Below are 14,845 nucleotides of genomic sequence, written 5' to 3' on the forward strand. Positions count from 1 at the left end.
AGTCCTAGCTCCATATCCAGCCTCCAGCCCCAACCCAGGGGCGCCGTGGGTGGGGAACCAAGGTCCCCGGGCTGTGGACGGCAAAGTGACCTGCCTCCTCCTAGGTTCTCGTTCCATGCCCTTAGCACCAGAACCCCCAGGCTCCAGCCATATAACCACCCCCAAATACATTCACCCCCTAGGTTGGAAATACAGAGCCATCACCACCACCCTGCCCCCTTGACAGTGAAGCCACCACTTCAGAAACATCCAGATCCTAGCCAGGCCTACTTTAAAATTACATTTTATTTCTCTTTGTATTTGTTGCTGTTGTTTTAAAAAGGTTCACGGTACATTTTTTTTTTTCAAGAGTCTTGTGCCTCCTGGTAAGTGCACTGGTTTGCTTTCACAGTACTCTCCACGACCGCGGATGGTCCTTATTGCTGAAGGAGTGTGTCCACGCCGGGGAGTGGGGATACCGGAGGGATGGGGGGAGCCCAGGTGAGAAGCCTGGGTCTGTGCTCCTGACCCGAGAGGCTGAGGGACCAGACCCAGGCTAAGTCGAGCATCCTTAGCTGGACCTCCAGCCTCCCCAGGGTCATCCCAGCCCTGTCTTTAGAGAGGCCGGGAGGGGTAGAGAGAAAGGGGCGAGGGGTAGAGGATGGGGGGTGAGCCAGGCAGCAAGCTGACTGGGGGCCCAGGCATGCGGTAGGCATGGAGGTAGGTGGAGGCAGCCGGAGCAGTGATGGCCTCCGAGAGGGCCCTGCTCCCTCTCAGGGGCAGTGGGCTTGGGAGACGCTGCCCCCAAACAGCTCAGGACCACCCCTCCTCCCGTCAGAACACCTCAGCGATGGCCCAGCCCAGAAGCAGCACTCCGGTTCCTGACCCCTCGCCCAGAGCCCTCTCTCCTTTTTAGTGCAAGAAAGACCTGAGTGCAGAGAAGGGCCTCGCCGCCTAGAGGCCAGGTCCCGTCCATGGCAGCTGGACTTCACCACCCCGGCCCCTCCACAGCTTGTCCCCAGAGCAGGGGGCCTGGGACCCATCACATCCCCCTCGCTGGAGGCTGTGGCCTCTCTGGGTGGCAGGCATCCCTCCAAACACACCCAAGGGAAGCTGGCCATTTCCCCCCAATCCCCCCCAACCCCGGGGCCTGACAGGGGTCCCCGAGCACCAGGTGGGCCGCCGGCCACACCAAGTTCTCCCCCATCCAGTGGTTCCAGGAGAGCTGCCCGCCTCCCATCAGGAGCGGGCTTGGGAGATGGATGGGCAGTAAAGCACCCCTTGAATAAATGCAGTATCCCACGGATAAAGGAGCAGAACAAGGACTCAGTGACCCACACCCTCCCACAGTCACTGGGGCTCCTCCAAGTGGCTCATCTGTAGCAGAAATGCCTTATTTCCCTCATCTGACAGTTTTCTGTGCTTGACTATGATTGGTTAGAATGAGGGACCCAGGTGATGTCGCTGTGAGTCTAGCAAGCTTGGAGGAAGGGGGCTTCAGCTGGGTGTTCCCTCAGCTCCTGCAAGCAGCAGACGTTGCTGATGAAAAAAAAACAAAAAAACAAAGCTTGGTGTCACTCAGGACCAGGTCCTGGGGGGCTCCAGAGGGCCCAGGCCTACTACCATCCCCCAGCTAGGGGGGCCCTCATTCCCTTCTGTGAGGACAGGCAGTGGGGGTCTGCCTTCTGGAGCCTGTCTGCAGCAACCCCCCCCCAGAGTATCTGGGAGGGGCGTCCCCTGAGAAGATGCTGCAAGGAGGTGCAGGCCCTCTTACCTCTGAACTACAGCTGGGGAGGGTGGCTGGCCCCCTCCAGGCGTCGGGGACCAGTATGGATGGAAAGAGAAAAGCTGAGATGTGCCAACAGACCCATCCAAGGACCAAGATGCTGGAAATTCCCCGGGTTCTTACCTGCAACTCACAGGACCCGCCCTCTCTCCTCCCAGCCCCACTCAAGGCAAGTTCTGGCTGCAGTGGAGAGAGGTGGGACGCTGGACCGTGGGCCCAACCGAGCTCAGAGCCCCCTCTGCAGGCAGGGGGTCGGGGATGGGGTTCTACCTGTGGCAGAGAGAAGGGACTTTGGGGGCAGAATCTGTCTGTGGTTTCGGCTCAGCTAAAACGAAAGAATGAGCAGCTGGTTTTAGATCTACCTTGGTACCCCCGACCACCTGGGCAATACCCAGGAGGAGGGGCTCGGGGGCGTCTCTCTCTTTCCCCACCCCCTCCTCCCTTGCCTCTGGCAGAAGATACAAAGTCCAGTAGAAAAGAGATCCTGCTTTCTTTGTTCCAGGTTTTTTTTTTTCCTTTAAAATCAGCTTAAGGCAAAAGTTTGGCAAAGCAAGTCTACATAAGGCCGCAAGACGGAGGACAAGGGGGGGGGGTGTCTTTCCCCTGGAGGGGCCCGCCGCACCCACCAGGCTCGTCACCAGCTCCTCCTCAGACCCTGAACCTCATGAAGAGGCGTTTTTTTAAAAAAAGAACAGAAAAAGCAGTTGTTCCAGGGTGTCTGTTGCAAATGAATGATCTTGCGAGGAGAGGAAAGGAGACCCAGGGTGACCCTGAGGGTGCACGCAGGGGGTCGGTTCCGCCTGGGTCTCCCCCCTCCCCGAGGAAAGCAGGTTCCAGAAGGGCGGGGGCGGAGCGGGGTGGGGTGGGGCCATCCCAGGGGCATTCGCACAGTGAGATCCACCCCGCCAGAGAAGGTAGAAAGGTTGTATTTCGCTGAATGACCGCAGAGTCCGTGTGGGGGGTCGCTTGAGCGGTGTCCTCATCCGGGTGTCGCCCCGCGGGCGCCCCCCGGCTGCTACCGGTGCTTGGGCGGGATCACCACCAGCGGCTGCCCGAACTTGGGCCGCCACATGAGGACCTGAGCGTCGTTGGCGTTGGGCTTGACCAGGGCGCTGGGTGGGATGGGCTCGTTCTTGCTCAGGATTTTGGGCTGGTCCTGGGCGATGGGCTCCCGGAGCCGGGCGCGCTGGCCCAGGGGCCGGGTGGGGTTCACCTCGATGCTCAGCTGCATGCGCCAGTGCAGGGTCTGCAGGATGATCATGTCGTTGGTCGAGGTGTTGGTGGCCACCAGCCACGTGATGAAGCTCTGGTCCCGGTAGATGTTGGTCAGTTTGGCCACGTTGCTCTCGCTGACGGGCACGGCCCACGTGACGCTGGGGTAGAAGTTGTCGTTCATGCTGATGATGAACTTGGAGTTTCTCTTGGTGGGGCCCACGATGGTGCAGGTCTCTGTTGTGTTACCATACCACGGGTAGTTCACCCCGTCCGAGTCACTGATGGCCTCGATCTTGCCTTCCTGGAGGTCCGGGAGCTCCCAGCTGGACCTGAGGATGGGAAGGCAGTTTACATCACCAGCCAGCCAGCCAGTCAGCCAGCAGGCTGGTCTGCATCCCTTTGTCCCGGGGACTCACCTCTGGGGCAGGGGGGAGGGCCGACAGGAAACTGACAACCCAGCATCAGGTGAGGGAATCGGGGCTCCCCTAGACCTGGCAGCCCCCCCCCCCGAAAAGCCACATCCTGTTCTCTTGCATCATCTCAGATTGGTCTCCCCTTGGAAGCCACTCTAGACCGGGCTGGACTTTGGGAAGCCCTGGCTGCCCCTGGCCTTGAGGGGATGTGTCCCAGGGAGGGGCCTGGGGGCAGCGCGCAGTAACGGGGAGCCCTGACTTGTGCCGTGCCCCCCACCCCGGGTCCCGGTGGCTGGTGGAACAGCCACATGCAGCTCCGGGCTTTCAGTGAGGGCAGAGGCCGCTAACCACGAGAGGCTGGGGGTCGGGGTCTCTCCTGGACACACAGCACATCAGGGCGCGCAGGGGGCAGGGAGTGTCTTTCTCTTGCGTTAGGGGCTGACAGGAAGCTTCAGGGCCCAGTGGCCGTGAGGTCGGCACATCTAAGAGTGATTCCAGTCCCTCCATTGACCAGCACGTGACCTAGGTCAAATGCCCGCGCTCTCTGAGCTTCGGCGTTAGCACCCGGGCCAGAGGCACAGGAACCAGTGCCCGGAGCCCTCGCTCAGACTGTCCCCTCCCCTCCACGTCTCCTCCACCACGTGTGGGTCTGGGCTCCCTGGCCCCCCGCCCAGCACGGCCAGCTTCACGGGTAGTACCCCTCCCTTTCTGCTCACGCCCGCCTAGAAGAGGAAGCACAGTACAGCCTGAATTGCTCCCGCCCAGTCGGCACCAGAACCAAGAAAACCTAACCAGCCCATCTCAAAACACCATACTCAGTCCCTGCCTCCTGGCCTTGCTGCAGCTGCCAGGGAACCAGCACTTGCAGCTATAGGCCCGGCTGAGTACCAGCAGCACTTGGTCAGCCCGTCTTGCTTTCAGGGGCTGAGTCTTCCTGGGGCAGAAGAAGGCAGCTAGGCTGTCTGTGGAGTTTGGACTCAGGAAACCTAATGGCCTTGCTCAAAGTCTCAGCCACCCTCTCACTGGTGTGACACCCTGAGCAAAGTCCCTGCACCCCCTGGGCCCCAGACTCATCTCCTTGTCCCACCTGGGGTCATGGAAGGATTCAGGCAGGAACACGCCAGCCCAGGGCAGGGCACAGGACAAAGGCCAGTGACTGGTGTCTGCTAGGTCTGCTGTCACCATGGCTATTGCTATAATAATAGCTCTCAGACAGAAGAGGACACTGGCCTGTCCCAAGTCACTCTGAGGACATGTGTGGCTGGACAGCAGCATCCGGGGAACCCACCCCTTGGAGACTCATCAACAGTCACCTCCACCCCACTAGGCAGGTAAAGTAAGGGAAGCTGAGGGTGGGGGTCTTTTTCCCCAGGTGATTCAGCTGAGCAGTGAGACCTGGGCACCTGCCACACCAAAACTCAGGACGCTTTGCCCCCAGAATTCTGCACACCCGTGTACACCAGCAGTTCTCTCCAGAATATATATTACAAAATGCACTTTTATTCACGGCAGCACTGTTCACAATAGCCAAAAGTGTAAACAAACCCAGGTGTCCATCACTGGATGATGGACAAAGTGGCCGGTCCATTACAATGCAATATCATTCACCCTTAAAAAGGAAATTCCGACATGTGCTACAACATGGAGGAACCTTGAAGACATTAGGTGAAGTGAAATAAGTCAGACACAAAAGGACAAACGCTGTATGAATCCACATGTATGAGGTCCCTCGAGGACTCAAATGCATAGACAGAAAGCAGGATGTGGTTGCTGGGGGCTGGGGGAAGGGCATGGGCAGCCAGGGTCCCATGGGTGCAATCTCAGTTGGGGAAGATGAAAAATTTTCTAGAAATAGACACACAACAGTGTGGATGTTTTTAATAGCACTGAACTTAAAAACAGTTAAGATGATAAATTTTATGTATATCTTTCTTGTTGTTTAGTCACTCAGTCATGTCTGATTCTTTGTGACTGCATGGACTGCAGCCCGCCAGGCTCCTCCGTCCATGGGAATTTCCAGGCAAGAATACTGGAGTGGGTTCCAATTTCCTCTTCCAGGGGATCTTCCCACAGGGATCAAAGCTGCGTCTCCTGCTTTGGCGGGCAGATTCTTTACCACTGACCCACCAGGGAAGCCCATGTATAACTTAATCATAATTAAAAATGCATTCCTGAGATGCATCATTTAATGTTAGCAGTTAGTAAATGTGGTCACTACTGGAGGGATAATTAGGAATGTGATTTTGCTAATTTTTCTGTTTATATCATTAAAAAGGTCACAAATTAGCGTAACACCTGTCTCATAGGCCGTCTCCAGCCTGGGGCCCTGAGCTCATCAGACTCCAAGGGAAGAGGTCACAGTTGTGAACCTGGAGATTCAGCTGTCCTGAGGGGATGGCCGTCATGGACCAGAAAAGCGGGTCAGGGTCCTGTCCTGAATTTCCTAGAAGCCCGTGTCCCACCTGTATCCAGCCTCCTGGAAGGCACCCACTCTACCTTCTCACGGTGTTTCACTCTTAAAAATTGTTGTTTTTTTTTTTAAAGGCAGAAAGCCATCTCGCCAAAGGCCCCCTTTCACTTCCTAAGAGCTGGCCTGTTTGGGGGAGTCAGGCTTGGTACCCACATGGCCCCCCTCTCTCTGTCTCAGCCTCTGACCCCAAAGCTTCAGGTTCCCTTTCCCCTACCAGCCCCCCCAAATGCCCAGGCGCTGGCTCAGTCACAGACCAGTGACTGTCCCCGTGAGCGAGCAGACAGCCGTGTCTCACGTGGCGTATTACTCAGAACCCGGGCCAAGGGCGTCTGTTTTCACATCATCGCAGCCCAGCAGAGCTAGCTCTGGTCCCCTCGGTCCAGTCTCCAAGTCGAGGTGGTACAAGAGGGTGTGGGTAAGGGCACAGTAGCTGAGGGATGTGGGCCAGCCCGGGGCCAGTATCTCCCTGGCTACCAGCTTTGGTCAAGTCACAGATGTCAGCTCCAAGCCGGTCCACTGTGGTAATCACACCCACCTTCTTCAAGGTTTCTGTGATGATTAAGCCTGTCGACACATACCACCTGGTATGCGATAAACAGCAAAACATGCAAACTCGCGGAGAACATCTGAGGGAGGCGTGCTCTCACACTAATGGATTTGCCAGCCCCGATGTGACCTGAGGCCTCCTGACCTCATTTATGTTTCCAGATTATCTGGGCTCTGAAAGGAATAATTCCATACAGTTCCTGCCTCGAAGACTTCCTGTTCTGCAGGGACCTCGGGCTTCAAGGCAGACACTCAGTTTTCCACTCCCTGCACACTCTGAGCCTTCTGGTTTGCAAGGTGAGGACAGTACAGCTACAGATGCCACTGAGAGGTCTGGGCAAGGCTCTCGGGTCCACACAGATGCCCAGCCACCACCAGATCTAGGTGGAGGAGGGGGATTTGCGAACACGAGCAACCGCCCATCTCTGCCCCAGCGCCTCCTGTCCAGACCCCAGGGCAGGTCCTATCAGGCCTCCCACAGGGGAGCAGGGGACATGGTCTCCCCCGTATCCTCCCCCCTTTCCTCACCAGCCTACACTGGTCTTCAGGGTGACAGTGGCCACAGGAAGTGTGGGTCCAGCGCGAAGTGAAAAAGTTGTTCAAAAGTTAAGAACTGCCACGTGGTGACAGTGGCCTGGCACCAGGCCGGGGGCCCTTCAGGGCACAGGACCTCGCTATGGCCACGCCCAGGAAACTGGCCCGCTTCCCGTCTCTCTCCCACCCTCATCCTGGAGGTGTGGGAAAGCAGAGGACAGCAGGCAAGTCCAGGCTTCAAGACGGACCGCAGATGCTTTCTGGGGCCCGCGGGCAGCACATCTGAGCCAGACTCCTGAGTTCCCCTCAACCCCCGTTCCTTCTGCAGTGCCATCCAAAAGCCACTTAACACGTCTGCAGGGACCTGCCATGGGCGCTAGCCACGCCGCCGTGGGGACCTGGTCATCAGCTATGTCAGGGGCCCTGCACCCTCTGGACGCCCGAATCCATCCCTGACTCCCCCTTCTCACCTCCAGACTGCCCCCGCACCCCCTCGCCTCATCCCTGGCCACGACTCTTCACCTCTCCCAGGTCTCCTCCTGCCACCTGCCAAGCTCTCCTCCCGGAAGCACAAGCGATCTTTAAGAACACAAATCCGATGGCACGCTTCCTTCCTCCAACCCCGTTAAATCTGCCGTGACACCCCTCCCCACGGCCCTGAAAGTCAGATGCAGGCGAAGTCGAGGGCCCCCCGCACGCGTGCGCGTGCACACACACACACACACACACGGACGCTCCGAGCAGTGTGACGGATGGGGAGTGAGTCTGAAGGGGTTACAAAAGGCCTTCCCTGCAGGCCAGAGAAGGGGTTGAGGCTGTGCCAAAGGGTGCCCACAGAGGCTGGGGAGGGTCACCCTATGGCCCCAGGCCCCGCCACCAGCCCCAAGCTGGCTCTGCTCAAAGGCCTGTGGGTAGAGAGGGAAGGAAACCAGAGGTGCCCAGAGGCCAGAGGTGTGACCCCTCTGTGACCGCTGTTTCCTCCCACCTCACCCCTCCCTGTTTGCCCGGGCCACAGTCCCAGGGCCCGCCACGTGGCGGAAAGGGCCCAACAGCACCTGTTTTAGTTTTCAGTTATAAAAGCTGTGTTTTTGTTTTGCTTTTAAAAAGCAAGCCATAGAGAAGTACCTAAAGTGAGAAACGAGAGTCCTGCCTTCCGGGCCACCCCTCCCTCCCCAAGGGTACTCACCACATCCCACTCTGGTAAACATCCTTCTGAAGCTGTCTCCCAGCACACACCCAGTATACAGTCGAGTTTTTAGTGATGATCACATGATACAGAATCTTGATTCGAGCCCCTCCTCGTCCTATGTAGCAGCCTCGCCATCCTCTGCCCTGGAGACAGGACACTGGGGGTGTTCGTGGCTCTTTGCCATGATGGCCGGGGCCGGAGTTTCTGCCCCCACACACGTCCTTTCTGCCCCGCTCCTTCCATTCATGTATTCATTGATTCGTCTGTTCAGTAGACTTTTTATGTGCTTACTACCCGCCAGGCACCAGGCCAGGGCTCAGTTTCTGTTAAGACAGACGCCAGAACTACTGGGTTAGCCAAAAAGTTCGTTCAGGCCTTTCCGCAACACAAAAAACCCAAACGAACTTTTTGGCCAACCCAACACAGTGCCAGAGTTGAAGGTCCCATGTACTTGGAATTCTGAAAGCTCATCTTCCAGAAGCTGCCCACATTGTACCCCTCACACCAGGCATTACTGACCCTTTCCATTTTTAACCCAGATCCTATCAGCAGGGGGAAAAAAAGCATCTCCCCGTTTCATTTGCCACTCCCCGATCATGGCGGCAGCCGGTGCCTCCCCACACGGCCCGGGAGATGCCAGCTTCTGTTTTCCGCCCTCAGAAGGTGAGGGTGGGCATGATCGCCAGGCGGGGGTAGGTCCAGGGGCAGTACTTTTGAGGCCGGGCAGTACTCCCGCCCCCAACTTCCTCCCACCCTAAAGCCTGGAAACAAGGACTTCCCTCTCCGGCCTCCACCACGGCCCGTAGATGGGGGAGGCCGCCTTCCGGGCACAGAGAGGAAGTACCGTCCCCAATTGTTCTGCCCGGCCCCCGGGGCAGGCCTGGGCCGCAAGAAGAGGCCACGTGGTCACCAGGCCATGCCTCCTGACCCCACCCCACACCCGCTGAAGCAGAGCAAGCCTCCTCGGGCAAGTGGCCTCGGGTCTCAGCAGCCCCGGCCTCAGCATCAGTGAGGACCTCTTGGAGTCCTTGGGAGACCAGAGAGAGACCGGGGAGCCGGGCAGAGGCCCCTCCACCCCAGCCCAGCCCTCTCCCACTGGCCTCGTCAGCCTGTGACAGTTCATGTCATCCCAGGTCCAACTGAAAATCCCTGAGAGGTCCCACTGCCAGAGATTCCCGTGCTCTAGGCAGGTGTGGGAAATCCAACCCAAAAGAAGAAGAGCACCGCAATTTGTACTGATTCCTTGCCGGGCACTGTGTAATTGATGATGAATGATTGCTAGTTATGGTAGGGATAGCAACTATGCAACCAGTGTTTTGTATATGCAGGCACTGTGCTGAGTCCTCGTCAGGCACCAGCTCATTTAGTCCCTCAACAACCCCATTTCACAGTTGGGAACAGTGAGGCTCATAAAGGTTGGGAACCTGGCCCAAGCTTGCCACACCTGTGGATGGTGGAGCTGGGGAGGCCACGCCCTGCTGGACAAGGGCATGGGCAGGTGGCATTGTCAATCCAGAGAGACCCCCATCTCTTGAGCTGTTCTCCTCCCCTCACCCCAAGCCTGCCCTTTGGCAAAACCGGGAGCCAGAGCCAGCCTCGACTTTGACTCTGGCCATGGGCCAGTTTCCCTGGGGGCTGCAGCAGGAGGGCAAATTAGGGATAACGTGAAGCGTCCCACACACAGGGGAGAAATTGGGACTTGTCACTTGGAAGATTGTGCCAGCTGACAGGTGGCAGCTGAGGATTGCGGAGGATGGGGCTGTGGAGGCAGGCGTCTCCGACAGTTTTTTTTTTGGGGGGGTAGCTTTTAAAGCAATGTGGGCTGAACCCCGAACGATATAGAATCCTCTCAAGCTGGCACAAGAAACTCACCATTTTCTAGCTCTCGTCTTTAAGCCGGGGCATTACTGGGGTTTGGCGTGTGGCATTGTTCCACTGCAAACATTTCCAACCCACAATGTCATTCAAAAGGGTTCTCCTCCTGGATTAGAGATTAATTTCAAGCAGGGATAATGTTTAGGGGTATTACGGGTTTTGGTTAAGTATTTGGAATTAATATTTTTAATACAAGAACAGAAACCCTAACCTAACCTTTGCTACCTGGCCGACCCCTCCCCAAGGCCTTTAAAGCCCAGGAGGGCTTCATTTTAAGGCTTCCAATTGCCTGGGTCTAGCCCAGCAGTTCTCAATCGGGGTGACTTGTCACGCCTCCTGCGGACATCAGGCAGTGTCTGGGGACATTTTTGGCTGTTAGGGCAGGGGGAGGGTGGCATATTGAGTGGGCAGAGACCAGGGACACTGCTCAATATCCTGCAAAGCACGGCACAGCCCCCGACCCAGCAAAGTTAAGGGGCAGCTCCAGGCAGCCTGAGGCTGCGGGTCACCCACCTCTCACCACCCCTGTTTTCCTTCCCATCACGGGGCTTAAACAAGTGAAGAAGCCTCGTTATCACAGGAGGTTTGGGATAGGGAAGATGGGAAGAGTCTTTTCATCCTATCAAAATGCTCCCATCTGGGACCTCGCTGGCAGTCCAGTGGTTAAGACTCTGAGCTCCCAATACAAGGGATGTGGGTTCAATCCCTGGTCAGGGAACGAAGATCCCACATGCTGCATAGCAAAAAAAAAAAAAAAGAAGAAGAAAAAAAATGCTTCCATTGACACTCAAGCAGGCACAGCTGTCCAGGCTTTTTCTGGAGACCAGAGCCTCCCCACCGGCCAGAGGAACCATGCTACTTGGTAATTCGGTTTCTTAATACAGTTTTGTTGATTAATAATCAAGCAGTTTCCAACTGTGCATTTCAGCCACAGGGCAGTCACCTACAGCTGTCCTCTCCTCGAATCCTCCCAGCAACCCACGGGCACTCTAACTCCCCATCCACAGATGGCAAAACCTAACCTCCAAGAGGCAACTTGCCGAGGCCCCAGAGCCAGCACTGGGGTCATCCTGACCCCAGAGACTGAACTCATTATTGGCCAGTCCCTCCTGCCCTTCCAGGGAGCCTCCAACTCTGCTCTTTCTCTAGGGCTGGTCCCATCTCCATCGGGGCCTCAGTGGACCCTGGAGAAGGAGGTCCGTGGGACACAGGGGTCCCTACGTTGAGGCATGTTCCAAGAAGGGGAGAGAACAAAAGGAAACCCATAGAGAACAAAGAAAACAGCCTTCAGCCACTTGAAAACTCAAATCATGCGTGACTTACAGTGTTAACTGTTAAATTCTTAAGTCAGGGAATGGGCTCTGTGTGAAAGAGGAAGACCTGGGCCAGGGAGAAAATTCAGCACGAGGAGTAATTTACATCTGTCTGAATTCAGCCACGATTCTTTTTACAGGTCCCATCACCCACTCCCCATCTGACAGAAGGATCATCATAGTAACAACAGCGTTAAAGACAAGTCACCTGCAGTATTTACTGTGGGCTTGGCACAGAGCCGACAGCTTGACCAATGTCGTGTCCCGTAATTCAATAAGCCCATGCTGCAAGGCCTATGAGTGGCCCCGATTTGCAGACGAGGAAACCGAGAGTCAGGGTGGCTAAGGTCACACCCTGGAAAGGGACAGAGCCTGGACTGGTGCCCAGGTCCGCTTGACTGCAGTCTAGGTGTGCACTCGGTTCCTCTAACCAGGAACCAAGGACTGGCACAGACAAAGGTCAGCTCGGGTCTCCCGATGCAGGCCTGCCTCCGGCCGCAGTGCCCGATCGGACCTGGAGCCACCGCAGGTAGCCCAAGGCCTTGAAGACTCACGGGTGGGGAAACCGAGGCTCCAGGCCAGGCCTGCCCCCTCCCCCGCCACACAGCACGTCCAACTCCGCAAAACTCAGTCCCTTCAACTCTCCCCAACTTTCCTCTTCCTGGCGCTCACAGGAGGAGGACGGAACTTTCCAAATTCAGAAGGACCCTCTGACTTCCCTATTCTTTCTCGGGAAGAAAACAAGCTTAGCCTAAAAGCCTAAAAAAACCTTTGTGTCTTGCCATTTGTCCCAAATGCCTTGCAAAGCCTGAGAATGCTTTGGGCTTAAGGCTTCTAAGGAAAGGTCCACACCAAGTAACTAAGAAGCATGTTTCCCCTCTTGGGATGGAAAGCCAGCTCCCACCCCCACAGCCCCGCCTGGTTTAATAACCACTTGGAGAGTCAGACCTGCAGCAGAGATGTCAGGCAGACAGTGGGGAGCCGACGAGTGTCCAGATATGGCCCACGTGCCTCTCGGGGTGGCCATGGTTACACCTAGTTTTCAGTTTTTCCATGATCCTCCTGTTGTCCTTGTAACATCAGAGTCACAACTGGAGAAGCCACAAGATTTGGTGTCCCCTCCCCATCCTCTCTAATTTCAGGTGGCCCCGGGGGGTTCTTAAATCAGTTTCAAGTCAGAGGGCAAGTCTGCTACAGGATGGGGGAGGTGAGTTGCAGGGGTGGATCCCAAGAGGCTGTGGGTGAGCATCCATGACCACTCCCAGGGGTCTAGCTGGGGGCTGTCTGGTGACCTCAGAAGCCTCCTCGTGCTCAGAAACGGCTCTTGTCCTCACCCTGTCTTAGGCAGCCCTTCAAGTTAAGCCACTTCCCTCTCTGTCTACCGCTGCTCTTTGCACACTCAGGGTGACCATCTCCAAGATCAGGGCACCTGCCAGGATCCCAGGGGGCCACACTGAGCGCTACATTATCCTGGGGACATTCTACAGACAGGGCTGGAGAGAAGAGGCCCGTGGGCTCCTCTCAGCTCTTAGGGGCCCCCTGGAGCCTTCTGTACACTGACGATGGAGGTTCACAGAAAGTGGACTTCTGCCCCGGAGAGAAACACTGCACTGCAATGCAAACCGCGTTTCTAAAACCCTCTGCAACAAAACTCCGTCCTGAACAGAAAAGAGCACCTGCCACCCCAGGTCTTGATGTGCCTCCGAAAATGCCGGGGGCCAAGATCAGGCCCAACACAGAGCCCTGCACGCTAAGGCTGGAGGCTGTGGAGGCCCGTCTCTCCTTCCGAGTGCTCACCATGACCACGTGGGCCGGCGGAGGCCTGAGCCGGGCCAAGCCCCAGCCCCTCCAGTGACCCGGGACAGCACGCCTGCTTTGCCAAAGAGGCTCCCAGTGGAGGGTCCCTCTGCTTCCTGGGCATCTTGTGGGGAGGGAGATGGGAACCCCAGGGGAGGAGGCCAGGGACAGTGGAAGGGAAGGTCCCAGAGCCGTGACCCCGATCTCAATCAACAGGCAAGCCCTCTAGGTCGCCTGGACGAGGAGGACTCAGAGAGCACTTCCACGTCTGCCTCATGCTTCCCTCTGGCCCTGGAGAGACCCCTCTCTAGCCCCCCACCTCCCCCTTCCCCTCTCAAGCGGCTCCCTCCCCGAAGCTTGCTCTTAAGCAGTACTCACATGCCCTGCTCCCCATACTGGTTGTAGAACTCCATGTGGCTGCACGCCTGAATCCAGCCGACTATCCAGGTCTCCTTCTTGGGGATGGGCGGCATGACCACCTGGGCCGAGGCACGGAAGTGGGGTGTCCGGTAGCGGAGCACCACGCTGGAGGACTCATCAATGCTGGTGGGGATGGGGTCGATAGAGGCCTTCACATCGATCACCGTGATGCCTTCCCGGAAGACTCTGGCTTTGCCTCCGATGCTCTGAATGCAGCCCATGGCACACAGGACCGCTCTGATCTCCAGGGAAGACCAGCAGTCCCAGGGGAAGCTGGGCATTGACAGGATGGAGGCCGCCGGACCCAGTGCAGACAGTACAGATCTTCAATCTCAAATCCCAAGACCGGTATCCATAGGATAGAAGATTCACTGAGTCCGGGGGGTTCGCATATCACTACCGCGGGGCCACTTTATAAATAAGGATTTTGCTGCATTTCAAGGGCCCTAGGTTCTCTCTTCTGCGAGCAGTGAACAAAAATCACCGATATTCTTTGGGTTAAAAAAAGGAAAGTTTGGAGGTTAATGGATAAGCATGTTGTTCAGACATCCAGCCCTTCCCGTGCCTCACACGCGGGGAACGCAGCTCTGAGACGCTCCCTGAAGTCTTCGGGCGAAGAAGGCAAATGCCGGCAGACACATAAATAAGGAAGGCTGCGTCCCCTGCGCGGTGCCGCCACCCTGGCTGCCAGAGACCGACTTCCTGCCCTTCTGCCTTCCGCACGCGCTCGGGCACACGCACCCGGCCGCTGGCCCGGCCCGGTCGAATCAATGGGAAAGCAGTTTCTGTTCAGTCGGCCGAGGTCTGCGGGCCCTCTGGAGCTTCCAGGAAGGCGAACGCCCTGCGCGGGCCGCCCGCGGGGTCCCCGTCGGCGCCCACTCGCGGGCGCGGGCCGACGCCCCCACGCGGGCGCGCCGCGTCCCCTCGCCGCTGTCGCTGTCGCCGCCCGCCGCCGCCGCCGTGCGGGGGGCCCCCGGGGCTGCGCTCGGGCCGCCGCCTGGTTCGCCGCGGCCGCCGAGGACCTGGGGGGGAGGAGGTGGAAGGGACAGGGCGTCAAGGCCCGCCTCAAAGTTGAGCCGAACTTTGCTGCGGGGGACGCGCGGGGCGGCGACGCGTGTGTGCGGGGCGCGCGGGCTGCGGAGCTGACCGCGCACCTCTGGGCGGTCTCCCCGGAGGCGGCGGCCACCCCCCAACACCAGCCCGCCCCGTCAGTGGCGGCCGCACGACCGCGCGCACCAGCGAATAATCGCCGCCCGTGACATCTCCGCTGACACCTCGCGGCCCGGAGGCGGGGTCGGGGAGGGGGAG

The 14,845-nt window shown here is 57.7% G+C and overlaps 1 protein-coding gene across 1 annotated transcript; it reads right to left on the reverse strand.

The window, feature by feature from the left end:
• Nucleotides 1-267: 267 nt before the first annotated feature.
• On the reverse strand, nucleotides 268-14,539 carry FAM78A (family with sequence similarity 78 member A). The gene is made up of 2 exons (XM_043469870.1): nucleotides 13,496-14,539; nucleotides 268-3,309 (listed from the first exon to the last, which is right to left on the reverse strand). Exons 1-2 carry the CDS (start codon nucleotides 13,816-13,818, stop codon nucleotides 2,781-2,783), a joined length of 852 nt encoding a protein of 283 aa, XP_043325805.1. The 5' UTR covers nucleotides 13,819-14,539; the 3' UTR covers nucleotides 268-2,780.
• Between the last annotated feature and the right edge of the window lie 306 nt (nucleotides 14,540-14,845).

Source organism: Cervus canadensis, chromosome 5 (assembly GCF_019320065.1).
Source record: "Cervus canadensis isolate Bull #8, Minnesota chromosome 5, ASM1932006v1, whole genome shotgun sequence".
Lineage (NCBI taxonomy): Eukaryota > Metazoa > Chordata > Mammalia > Artiodactyla > Cervidae > Cervus > Cervus canadensis.